This window comes from Lactuca saligna, chromosome 2 (assembly GCF_052625555.1).
Source record: "Lactuca saligna cultivar CGN05327 chromosome 2, ASM5262555v1, whole genome shotgun sequence".
NCBI classification, from domain to species: Eukaryota; Viridiplantae; Streptophyta; class Magnoliopsida; order Asterales; family Asteraceae; genus Lactuca; species Lactuca saligna.
Window position 1 is genome coordinate 99830775 of NC_136418.1, and position 14184 is coordinate 99844958.

Sequence of the window (14184 nt, forward strand, 5' to 3'; positions counted from 1 at the left end):
ACAAGAGTTTGGGATTATGGGCATGAGCTACTGAGATCCAATCCAAACATCACAGTTAGGATTACAGTTACTGTAAACCTTGATAATACCACATCATTTCATAGATTCTACATTTGCTTTAAAGCAATAAGAGAAGGGTGGAAAAGGGCATGTCGTAGGGTAATAGGATTGGATGGTTCTTTTTTGAAGGGACAGTGTAAGGGTGAATTGTTAGCTGCAATAGGTAGGGATGCCAATAATCACGTGTATCCCATAGCTTGGGCAGTTATTGATGTAGAGAATAAGAACAACTAGAAATGGTTCTTGGATTTGGTTAATGATGATCTTGGATTAAGGGTGGAAAGGGTGTGTGTGTAATCAGTGACCAACACAAGGTAAAGTAACTATCTCTTTATTCTTCATTATTTACAATAGTGTATGGCGTTGCTAATTAACTTTTTTTTTTCATGTTATAGGGTCTTGTTGAAGCTAGTAAGGATAATCTACCATATGTTGAGCACAGGCAATGTGCAAGGCATATCTATGCCAATTTTAGAAAAGTTTATAGTGGAGTGCAGTTCAGAAATATGTTTTGGGCAACTACAAAATCTACCATAGAAGGAGATTTCAAGTTTAATATGGAATGAATTAGGGCAATAAGTTATGCTGCTTATGATCATCTCATGGCAAGGGAACCAACTTCATGGTGCAGGGCTTATTTCTTTACTGGCTTGGCTTGTGAGGCTGTAGAGAATGGGATTGTTGAGTGTTTCAATGCAATCATTGTAGATGCAAGAAATAAACCTTTTCTAACTATGCTTGAAGAGATTATGATTTACATGATGGAAAGGGCTTTCAATCTGAAACAAGAGGCTGAAAAATGGGTTGGTGAAGTTTGTTCTTCCGCGATAACAAAGATGGAAGAATTTGGAGAAGACATTAAGTAAGTATTCTTAATTGTTTTGTTTTTACATGTTCTATCTTATGTGTTTGTATCTTATGTTCTGTCTTATATGTTTGTAGAAGTAAGGAATGGGTTTCAAAACTATGGAGTTAACTTGAAGGAAAAAATATGTGCTTGTAGATTATAGGAACTTTCAGGAATACCTTGCGTGCATGCACAAGTGGAAATATTGTACACCAATCAAGATCCCGTTAACTTTATAAGTATTTGGTTCAGAAAGAATAATTACAAGTCAACTTATGATCAGAATATACACCCAGTTAATGGAAGTATCTTATGGGAAGAAACAAGTTACACTAAGCCCCTTCCACCCATTGAAAAGAGGATGCCAGGAAGGCCTAGTGTTAAAAGAAGAAGACATGTTTCAGAAAATTAAGACAAGTACTCTCAAGTGTCAAGCAAGGGTAGAACTGTCCAGTGTACAAATTGTCTATAAAGGGGACACAATAAAACATCATGCAAGAATCCTATAGTGGTTCCAGAACCTCAACCAAAGAAAAAAATGGGCAGGCCTAGGTTGGAGCCTAATTTGCTTAATTGGTCAGGAACTAAAACAGGATCTAAAGGTGGTGGAAGGGCTGGTGGAAGGGTTGGTGGAGGAAGGAGTAGAGGTGGTGGTAGGGGATCTAGTGGAAGAGGCAATAGAGGTGGTGGTAGGGGATCTAGTGAAGGAGTCCAAACAGAATATGGGGAGGGTACTTCTGAGTTTCCTAAATGTGAGCCTGAACTTGTTGCCATTCCAAATGTTGAGAGTGAAAATGATGCAAGTCCATATTTTCACAATCATATGAGCTTAACAATTGACAACCTAAGAAATCTTTATACACTACAGAAAAGATCATGGACTGTCTTGGACTTCGTGAAGTAGAATTACAAAAAATTGAAGGTCTTGGATTGAGTGAAGCAGAAGTATTGTAACATCAGATGAGGGTGCGCGAGGAGGATATCTAGAAGACCGCATTCAGGACTCGTTATGGGCATTACGAGTTTGTGGTGATGCCATTCGGGCTCACCAATGCACCTGCAGCGTTCATGGATCTCATGAACAAGGTATGCAGACCGATGCTAGATCGATCAATGATTGTGTTCATTGACGACATTTTGGTGTATTCGAAGTCCAGGGAGCAGCATGAGGATCATTTGCGAGAGATCCTCAGCATGTTGCGATCGGAGAGGCTTTACGCCAAATTCTCCAAGTGCAATGTTTGGTTACGAGAGGTGCAGTTTCTTGGTCACCTCGTTAACCAAAAGGGGATTTTGGTCGATCCGGCCAAGATCGAGGTGGTGATGAGTTGGGAGGTGCCTAAATCTCCTTCTGAGATTAGGAGTTTTCTAGGGTTCGACTGCTATTATCGGAGGTTCATCAAGGATTTCTCCAAGATTGTTGTTCCTTTCACCAAGTTGACCCAGAAGGGTGTGGTGTTCAGCTGGGGCCCAGAGCAGCAGGCCTCATTTAAGACTCTTCACTAGAGATTGTGCGAAGCCCCGGTGTTGACTCTTCTAGAGGGGATGGAGGACTTCGTGGTGTATCGTGACGCATCGATATCTGGGTTGGGCGTGGTGTTGATGCAGAGGGGGCATGTGATCGCGTACGCATCGAGGCAGTTGAAGCCCCATGAGGCAAGGTATCCCACCCACGATCTAGAGTTAGGGGCTGTGGTGTTCGCCCTCAAGATTTGGCACCATTATCTGTATGGGGTTCGGTGTACGATATACACGGACCACAAGAGTTTGAAGTATTTGATGGATCAGCCAAACCTGAACATGCATCAGAGGAGATGGTTGGATGTGGTAAAGGATTATGACTGCGATATCCTGTACCACCCGGGCAAAGCTAATGTGTTAGCCGACGCCCTGAGTCGTAGAGCAAAGAGCGCCCCGATTCTGGATATTTGTATCAGATTGACGATGATGACTCCGGTGTTGGACACCATCAGAGGGGCTCAGGCTGAGGCAGTGAGACCGGAGAACCGCAAGAGAGAGCGAGTTATCGGACAGGTGTCGGAGTTTGTGATCGATAGCATAGGGCTTATGACCTTCCAGGGTCGGATTTGGGTATCGTTTGTTGGAGAAACGCGTACCATCTTGATGGAGGATGCACATAGATCGAGATTCTTGATCCATCCTGGAGCGACTAAGATGTTTATGGATCTTAAAAGGGAGTATTGGTGGCCCTGTATGAAGAGAGATGTAGCATGGTCTGTTGAGAGGTGCATAACCTGTTGTAGGGTTAAGGCCGAACATCAGAGACCACATGGTAAGTTGTAGCCACTGGAAGTCCCAGAGTGGAAATGGGAACAGTTATCCATGGATTTTATCACCAAATTACCGAGAACGGCGAGGGGTGTCGATGCAATTTGGGTGAGAGTAGACCACTTGACAAAGAGCGATCACTTTCTCGCCATTAGTGAGAGTTCTTCTGGGAGAAGTTGGCAGAGATATATGTGAGAGAGGTGGTATCGCGACATGGGGTGCCGATCTCGATTGTGTCATATCGAGATGTGCGTTTTACTTCTAGATTTTGGAAGAAATTTCATGAGGAGTTGGGTACGAGGCTGCATTTTAGTACCGCATACCACCCACAAACTAACGGACAGAGCGAGAGGACGATTCAGACGCTCGAGGACATGCTTCGAGCATGTGTGTTGGATTTTGGTGGAAGTTAGGACACGTATTTTCCCTTAGCGGAGTTCTCCTACAACAACAGCCATCATTCGAGCATTGGTATGCCACCCTTTGAGCTGTTGTATAGGAGGAGGTGCCAGAATTCCATTTGTTGGGGAGAGGTAGGGCAACGAGTGATGGGTATCACAGAGATCGTGCTTCAGGCGACAGAGCAGATACAACAGGTTAGGCAGAGGTTTTTGACCGCTCAGAGTCTCCAGAAGAGTTATACGGATAGGCGACGATCTGAGCTTGAGTTCCAGGTCGGTGATTATGTTCTCCTGAAGGTATCTCCTTGGAAAGGAGTGATTCGATTCAGGAAGAGGGGCAAGCTATGGCTTCGGTATATTGGGTCGTTCAGAGTGATCGCGAGGGTGGGTAGTGTAGCGTATCGCTTGGAGCTACCTGCAGAGTTGGAGCGGATACATAATACCTTCCACGTGTCTCAGCTGAGGAAGTGTATAGCCGATGAGTCGGCGGTAGTGCTGTTAGAGGACATTCAGGTGGATGCGAGCCTAAACTACGTGGAGAGACCAGTGGAGATTGTGGATCGGAAGATCAAGGTTCTGAGGAACAAGGAGGTGTCGCTGGTGCAGATTTAATGGCAAAATTAGAGAGGATCTGATTTGACTTGGGAACCAGAGCGGGAGATGCGTGAGCAGCATCCGAAGCTATTTCAGGGATGAGACTTCGAGGGCGAAGTCTGGTTCAAGTGGGGGAGAATTGTAACATCCGGAATTTCAGGTATTATACTTATTCGATTTCATTTCTAGTTTTGTGGAAGAACTGGGCGAGTTGATGCGTAGACTTGCCGAGTAGAGATGCGAATCATTATTTGGGTGGACGGCTGGACTCGGCAAGTCGCCCCAAGGACTCGGCGAGTCCACGTTGTTTAATGAAACCCTAATTCCTCGGGTTTGGGGCCTATTTAAATGGCCTTATGGCCGTCATTTGCGGCTACCAGACCCCAGAGAGAAACCCTAAGTGAGCTAGAGCGTTTGTGAGAGGAAAGAAGCTATTTCTGGATCTTTGTTGGTGTTTTTGCAAATAGAAGAGGACCAAGACAAGAGGAGGCTGAAAAGGGTGCTAATCTAGTGATTCCAGGGCTCAGAGACTTCATTTTGAGGTATTCATTCGAACCCTCCTTCAGTTTATGGTGTAATTATTAGAGTTAAGGCTTTTTAGCCCCATTAAAAGATGGTTATATGGAGTAATTGGTCCCTTCTCGGGTTGGTGTTGTAGATCTGGACCCAAGGAGGTCCAGAGACCCTTTTCCCTTGAGCTTTATGGGTATTAATGGAGGTTATGAACTTAGGATGTCATTTTAGAGGCCACATCTTCAAATAAGGCCTTTGTGCCTTTGCATGTGCACCAAGATGTTAGATTTACGTGATTATAATGCTTTGGGAAGCTGGATCAATGGTTTAGAGGAGCGGATCTGACCTCAAGGGGTCAGATCAGCTTGAGCATGGCATGAACTCACCGAGTCCTTTAGCCAACTCGACGAGTAGGACAAGGGTTTTCCCGATAATCACACAGTTGGTGACTCACTGAGTTGGGGAAGTGACTCGGTGAGTCAGAGGGAATCTAGAGGGCAGAGTGCACAATGGTACTCGCCGAGTTAGGAGCCGGACTCGGCGAGTTAGGTCGAGACATTTCACATATTGTGATGAGTGATGATTTGCAGAGTTGAGGTTGACTCAGTGAGTCGAATGAGGACTAAGAGAGTAAAGAGCATGTGTGGACTCGCCGAGTCACAGTTGCACACTCGGCGAGTTTGGTCAAGGTTGACCGTTGACTTCGTTGACTTTTAGGGATTAGTCAATGTTGGACTTTAGAGTCATCGGAAGGGTTGTATAGTCTTTTACCCTTCCTAGAGGATGTATTGAGAGGAAGAGATTAGCCTAGCCCTGAGAGTTGTATTGATTAGAGTATTTATTTTATGTGATTAGACAGGGGCTAGACCAGAGTTACCGAGTCAGAGATTTATTGAGATATCCGAGGTGAGTCTTCTCACTATACTTTACCTTGAGTAGGTAAATAGAGTTATGTGATACAATGTTTGTATGCTATATATATATATATATATATATATATATATATATATATATATATATATATATATATATATATATATATATTGTGTGTGTTGCACTGCATTCTTCTATGTGATTTATGTTGTGCATGCTTTTAGAGTTAGAACCTGAGGGTTCACAGAGTTTGGGTGCACGGACCCACAGAGCTATAGCCTTGAGTGGCTAATATGTGTTATACGTGGTATTTTGGGGAACTCACTAAGCTTTCTGCTTACAGTGTTCTGTGTTATGTGTTTCAGGTACTAGTGAGGATCGCAGGAAGGCGTCGGCTCGATCAGTACACACACATGATTTTTATGCTACGAGATCTTGGGATTGATATATGTTATGAATTGAGTTTTCAAACAAAGATGTTTTTATGAATAATAAATGAATTATGTTTTTATAAAATGCAAAAAATTGTTTAGGAAATTTACGTTGTTACAAGCACAACAAATTGAAGATGTGGATGTTGTTATGTCATAAGTATGCTTTCTCATTATTCATTTTGTGATGTTAAATCTTGCTAACTGACCTTTTTGTTATGCTTGTTACATGATGTTGGAATTTCTAGCCAAATAACAGTTGAAGAACTCCCTACAAATCAAGCACTTAGAGATGAGGAAAGGATGAATGAGGAGGATGGCATAGATGAGCCAGGGATGGGTGAGGTAATGATGAATGAGGAAAGGATGGTTGGTGAGAGAGAAATACCTATCACACAACAATTGAATCAAGTCCGAAGGAGGCCTACAAAGAGGAGCAAAGTGAATCAAGTCAGGAGGAGGAAGCCTTCAGAAAGGATAATAGAGATCAAGTTGCAAAAGGTGGTAGTTGTCAAGAATGGAAAGGGGATGAGTTCATCCAACCCCCTTAGTCTACATTAGGGTGTTTCTAATCCCTACTTTTGTTAAGAACATGTATAAAACTTTTGGGTTTGGGAAAATGTTGATAGCCCTTTTTGTTGATAAGCCTCTACTGTTGAAAGCCTTTTTGTTGATAGCCCCTTTTGTTTACATCCATATAAACTATAGGCTTTGGGCCCCTTGATCATGTTTTTGGGGATTTACACAACTTGCCATAAAACTTGTTTGGCTTTGGTTAATATTACTACATGTTCTATGATTAACAATGTTTATGTTCCCTTTGGTTATATTGATTACTTGTTTTATATATTCCAATCATGCATACATTACTTGTGCTTACAATGTTTGCTTATATGGATACTAGTTATGCATGATTCCGGTTATGCATGATTCCGGTCATGCATGATTGACTCCATTATGTATTGATTTGTTTGTGTATTAAGTCCATTATTAACTTATTATAGTCATACTTTGATTCCATTCATTGATTACAATCAACACATTTAAAGTTCATACATAAACTAGATACTTCAGTCATAATCATATGAGTCACAAGATACTACATTCATAGTAAACTAACAACCCTTAGTCATGACCAAAACAAACACAACCAAAATACATTAAAACAACTTTCTATCCTACCAATCCATCACCATAACCAACAAAAACACAAAAGAAACCATAGAGACATAAAGCAATGATTTCCATCTTCATCCTTCCACTACTTGTTGTGCAACTGGTTGTCGTGCCATTGGTTGTTCCACAACATCTCTAAAAAAAAGTTCCCAACTGGTTGTTCGTGCCCAAAATCCCCAAACATTCGATGGTTCTCCAAATTGACATTGTTGTGTAATACTAATAACAGATCTGCATACCACTAGCCTGGTAGAGGAGGATCCACCCAACGAAAGTACTTGCAATCTTTGAGTCCTTCTGGTAATTTGGGCATCCTATAAACCTTCTTCCTGGGTTTAATGGAGTTCATGAAGTCCATCTTCTTACAGGATCACAACAGTAGCACCTCTTTTTGAGACGATTCACTAAAGATGAAGAAGACGAAGAAGACATTTGTCTTGGTCCTCCACTGCTCCTGCTTCAATCGTTGTCTGCTAGGGCACGAATGAAGTTTTCCACTCTATTTAGAGTTTAATACAAAGCCATTAAATGACTCACCAACCACCTCAGCAAGTCCTTGCCACATAAGCCAATTTAACCGGCTAAATGAAGGTTACCGGTAACATAGGGCCGAAATGTTCAATTTATCTAGTTTTTTTGTTCAAAAAAAAATGTTGGGACAAAAGTGTAACTTTTCCCAAACGTTTGGGACTATTTTGAAGATTTCCCTATATGAACTATAAATATAGTGTGAATGTATGACTATTTTTGGTCCATCAGATTTAAAAAATTGAATGATTGTGATAATAAGGTACATGATATTAACATGGAGTAACATTTACTAAATAATTACGCCTAATTAATTGTGAGGGTAAATTAGTAAAAATTTTCAACAATAATTTATGAAAAATAAACGTATTAAGTGATGAAATTTAAATTAGATTTCAAAAAAGAATATTATATATTGTAAATTTTAACTTAGTTACTGTGTATCGTTAACAATGATTTGTATAAACGTATATATATTTTTAAAATTTTTATTGTTTGTGCATTCTTTAAGAATATGGTGTAACAATTATGCACATTGAAAATTCTACAAGAATACCTTCATTATTTTTGTTAATTCTATTGATTATTAGGGATGAACAGTTTGTCCCAAATCCTGATACCGTACCGGTACCGTACCGGAACTGGTACCGAACCGTACCGAATTAAAAAAATACGAGACGGTACTTGGTACTCCAAATACATGAAATTCGGGAATCGGTACCGCGGGTACCGGTATTAGTACCGAGTACCGCTACCATTCTCGGTACTGGTACCGGTGATGTTAATTCGGTTCGGTACTCGGGATTAACTTTCGATCAAATTCGGTATTCGGAAAATCGGGAACGGGACGAGTCGGTACCGCTTCCGTCTCACGCTCATCCCCATTGATTATTATGTATGCATTCATAAAAATATGATATATTACACTATATTGAAAATTCTTTAAGAATACCTTCATTCTTTTGGTTCATTTTCATGGATTAAAGTTGGTATTTTTATCAATCTATTAAAAACAATGATATTATCTAATTTTTTTAATAATTTCTTTTAGCCTAATGTAAAACCTTCTTGTAAAATTAGTTATTTTGATAGAATGGTTAATAATTAGCATTCAACAACGGTTAAACATATATATTAGGAAAGAATGAAAACTAATTAGCAGTTTACTACTGTAAAATAGTTGATTCTACCAGAATGGTAAATCGCCTTGTACACATGTATCCTATTAAACATGTTTCCTTATCTAAAAATAAAATACAAAAGGCTTCTTTCATTCTTTATAAATAAGTTTTTTCATTCTTCAATAATTACTACCATCAAATTTGTGACATATATGAAATACATTTCATTCCTTAAGAACAAATACAAAAAAGACATAATACTATCAAATAATATAAAACTTATCAATATAATTCTTTAAGAATCATATTACATTTTAAAGTGAAGATATTAACCGAATAATTCTTGCAAAAATTAAGCATTCTTGAAGAATTCTTTAATAATACAATGTCTACAACTTTTTGTGTTTCCATTCTTTCCGATCCATACCGATTACTACCTGCATCACTGTCCTCTCCCGCTATCTACTTGTATAAAAATGCTACCATAAAAATATTGTATTTCCATCTTTCTCTGATTGATATCAACTACTACCTGTTCATCAATTTGACTTTTTAAATTAGCATAAAAACAAAGTTATTTACCAAAATAAAACAGTAGGTCATAGAAGAAGTCAATCATTTAGCACAAGACTGATTTTGACTTTTTTAAGAACAATATCACAATGTCAAAAACAAAATCTTAATCATATTATCTATCTTGAAAATGATACTTTGATAGTTTTGTGGATATAAGTACGATACCAGCAACCCTCATCAACTAAAATAATAGTAGCACTAATAATCAAAATATGCCCATATCTACATAATTCTCAAAATATACAAAAAAATGCGTTCATAGCAATTTTCTATTTGCTGAATACGGATAACATAATAAAAAAAACACATCCATGACAATTTTTAGCTTGCTAAATACAAATATCATAATTTGGAAAATTTCTATTTGTTGAATATGAATAACATAATAAAAAAAATTCATGACAATCTTTCCTTGCTAAATAAGAATAGCATAATCAAAAGAGGCAGAGAGGTCAAATGGAGAAGAAAAAACATCTCTGACAATTTTGATACTTATATACGTGTAAGATAATAAAACATAAAGAAAAAAGAATGATACATACCTACGAAGTCGATGTAAAGAAATTGATCAGAAAAGATGATTCACCATTGATGGTGCCAACGGTGGTTGCTTATGAAGGCTGAATTATAGTGGTTGTGGAAAGATCGTAGACGACAATTTGCACAACAAATGATTTTAATACATAAATATAAGGATTTGATTTTGAAATTTAAATTATCTTCCATAAAGATAGGATCTAATTAAGGTAACAATTAATTTATTTAACTAAATTACTATAATACCCTTATGAGTTGATTGGTCTAAAATTAGTTATACATTCACACAATATTTAAAGTTTATGTATAAACCTAACTAACTAACTATATATATATATATATATATATATATATATATATATATATATATATATATATATATAGAGAGAGAGAGAGAGAGAGGGAGAGAGAGAGGTGGGTTCAATTGAGAAAATAAAAAAGGTTGAGAATGGGGGAATCATTCTCAGCCACTCATTTAATCTAAGCATAAAAGACACGGTGGCGAACTTGTAAATATCGTAATAACCTTCAATCTCAAATACGTAACTATAGAGAATTCGATAATTGTTCGTTCATCATCAAAAAATTTCCTCCAACCTTCAATAATCATCCAGATTTCTTCAACTAAACCGGAATTTCTTCGTTGTTCATGAAATTGGAATTGGAGTTCTGGACTCTCAATCACAGTCGACATTGAGGGACTTAGAATCGATACTCACAGGTTCCGAATCGGATTTTCGGAAATCAAAATCAAATTGAGAAATCGATTAGAGATAGGATGTCGCATCTGAAGTCGAAATCGGAAGCATAAACTAAATTACCACGTTATATTCACATATGAATATGTTTTCTCACCTGAATCAGTATATGATTATTAAAAACACAAAACAAATATGCAAGTCTTTATGTTATTCATATGTGAATAACATATAAAAATTATATATATTTGTCAAGATACCTTCAATATTTATAAGTGAATATACCTTGTAATATTCATATGTGAATATACTGTGTAATATTCATAAGTGAATATATCATCTAATATTCACAAGTGAATATACTCTGTAATATTCACATGTGATATACCATGTAATACTATGTAATATTCACATATGAAATATCATTTAATACTCATAAGTGAATATACCATCTAATATTCACAAGTGAATATATTATGTTAATATTCACAAGTGAATTCATCGTCCAATATTAAAGTATGAATATACTATGTCTATTATATGCTATATTCATATATGAATGATACTTAAATTGTAATATATATATATATATATATATATATATATATATATATATATATATATACTTTTTATTCATAAGTGAATAACAAATGTACTGTAATAAAACCTGATGCATTGTTATTCATTTATGAATAACGATAGCTGACAATATCAAAAAAATAAATTTTTTATTTTATCTTAAAACTATATCAATATGGATGTCTATTTGTAGAGAATAAAAAATCATGAATTTTGGTATATTTAAAATCATGTTTTGATAAAAATAGCTTATAAAAAATTAAAAAAAATGAAAAAACTATGTTTTTGTATATATTAAGGTAATGATTAGCATAGTTTAAGGAAATATGTTATGTTGGAAAACACATGTGCATTCGTTTCCCATTTCTGTCGGTACGGTGGAGCCTTTTGCGGCAAAAATAAATGATTGGCTGAGAATGATTTCCCCATTCTCAACCTTTTTTTTCTCAATTGAACCCTCCCCTATATATATATATATATATATATATATATATATATATATATATATATATATATATATATATATATATATATATATATATATATATATATATATATATATATATATATATATATATATATATATATATATATATATATATATATATATATGAACATTAGTAAAGGTGAAAAAGAAACCTTAAGAAAAGAGGGCCTCATGTCTCTTAGTCCTCTTAGATCCCATGAAAAAATGGCCTCTTATGTGTGTACGCATGTATAGAAATATAGAATCTGTTAGCATTCCATCACACAATAAGTAATGTTTTAAAAACGTTTACAAAGACTTATTGTTGTTTACTTTCATTTGGTAGACCCTATTTGTATAAATGGAGAGCAAGAGACCTCTTGTCTATTGCATAATTTAATGTAGTTATCGATTTTTCCTATGCATGCTTTGATATCTTTTTTGGGGGTTTCTTTTAGTGTGAAAAAGATAATTTCTTTTATTGTACTACCTACACGTCTTTTTTTTTTAATAGTAGATGCCCTATTTGTATTTGTTCTATTCAGTTTTCCGTCTCATATGTTAAGATCCAAAAAAGAACAGCAACGATTTGGTCATAGTTGTTTTCTTGCCAAAATTAGAATAATAATAATAAGGTTGAAATGCATGTTACCTTCTAATTCGCCTATAAACATGTGCCAATCATGAGTTGGTCCTTTCTTTGATGCCAAAACACAGCCATCAACACCTACAGCCTTCAATATTTTATATTATCTCTAAACTTGTTTATCATAATTCTTAATCTAAAGACAAAGTCTAATCATTAACCAAAAAAAGGAAAACAAAAATATAGAAAAAGAGCAATAAAGGTTCATTAGACATCACATGATCACTACTAATAAACTTGCAAGCCTGTGTGTTCTCAAGTTTCACCAACAAGAAACAATATACAACAATATCTATCAAACCTCACAATAACACATAAACTCCCAAGAGATGACGTGTCAATACTTCATTCGTCAACAAAAGAATATCATGAATGGTGAGCACGAAAGCGTGGAACTTTTTTGTGGGGTTTTAATCTTGATGAGCCTTTTTAACTCTAGATCTGACTTTTGAGTATAAAATATAAATCACCAGTGACATCTGGTGGCCTGTAACATAAAATATAAAAAGTCATACTCCCTTCATACTTCTATATAACTCGAACCTCTCATTTTTCGTCTTCCTAAATTCCGATTCACAAAGTAGATCACTACCAATGGAGAATCATCAGTTTCCTAAGATCGATACTTTCCTCCAGAAAGAAACAATAATCTCTACTTCTTATTTTCAAGAATATGCCAAACATCCACAGTTTTTTGGCAATTCCATCATATGGAATGGCGTTTCAAGATCATCATCATCATCATCACCATCATCACCATCATCATCCTCATCATCATCATCACCATCGTTTCCGATAAATTTTCTTGAAACATTCTCACAACTCAACCAAACTTCATCACAAGCGACTGAAACATCATTGACGACCATCATGCAACCTCAAAACATGTCAAGTTATGGTGACTACTGGTTGAAGGCTACCAAAACTCAGCCGATGAAGTATACAGGGAGGCAAATTCCCGAAACTACCCTCAAAAGGACATCCTTGTTAGCATCAGTTTGTTCACCAGGGAAGCTATTTAGAGGGGTAAGGCAACGTCATTGGGGAAAATGGGTGGCAGAAATCCGATTACCAAGAAACCGAACACGGGTTTGGCTTGGGACGTTTGATACAGCTGAAGACGCTGCTTTTGCATATGATACAGCTGCTTATTTATTAAGAGGTGATTATGCGCACTTAAATTTTCCAAATTTGAAGAACCAGTTGAAAGCCAATTCAATAAATGGCAACACTGCAGCTCTTCTTGAAGCAAAGTTACAAGCTTTATCTCAAAAGGGTATCGCTAAACTATCACCACCATTGCAAGAAAACACCTTATCAGAAACTTCAAGAAACTCGGAGGTAAACAATGAAAAAATCAAAAAGCAGATGGAAGAAGAGGTATCAGATGTTGTTGAAGGGGTTCAGCTAAGTCGAATGCCATCTTTGGACATGGATATGATATGGGATGCTATTCTTGTTTCTGATTCTTGACTACATACGCTCATAGATTGTACTTTTTTTTTTTTTTTTTTTCGTTTGATGATGTTTTTGCTCCTTATGGCACAAATCAAGAATCTACCCATTGTTGCATTTTTGGGTTTCTTTTTCGATTACCCTTTTTCGTTTTTAAATCTTGATTCCAAGTTTTGGTTTTGGTAGGCTTCAACTTTCAAGTGTTAATGGAAACAATTATTCTTTAAGGGTTTGACTTTTGTTTATTTTTATTTGGAATTATTAATTGAGGTACTCACTTTCAAATTTAGGATTTTCTATATGGACCCTAACTTGAAGCATCTTCTCAAGAACCTATATGGACCCACATAAGGAGTGGGCTTCAATCTTTGCATACATGAGTAAAAATAAAACA

At 36.5% G+C, this 14184-nt stretch overlaps 1 protein-coding gene across 1 annotated transcript; it reads left to right on the plus strand.

Annotated features, from left to right (window-relative positions):
* The first annotated feature begins 12841 nt into the window (after positions 1-12841).
* LOC145028973 (ethylene-responsive transcription factor ERF062-like) lies at positions 12842-14017 on the plus strand. The gene has a single exon (XM_078977647.1). It carries the CDS (start codon positions 12930-12932, stop codon positions 13806-13808), a length of 879 nt encoding a protein of 292 aa, XP_078833773.1. The 5' UTR covers positions 12842-12929; the 3' UTR covers positions 13809-14017.
* Positions 14018-14184: the final 167 nt, after the last annotated feature.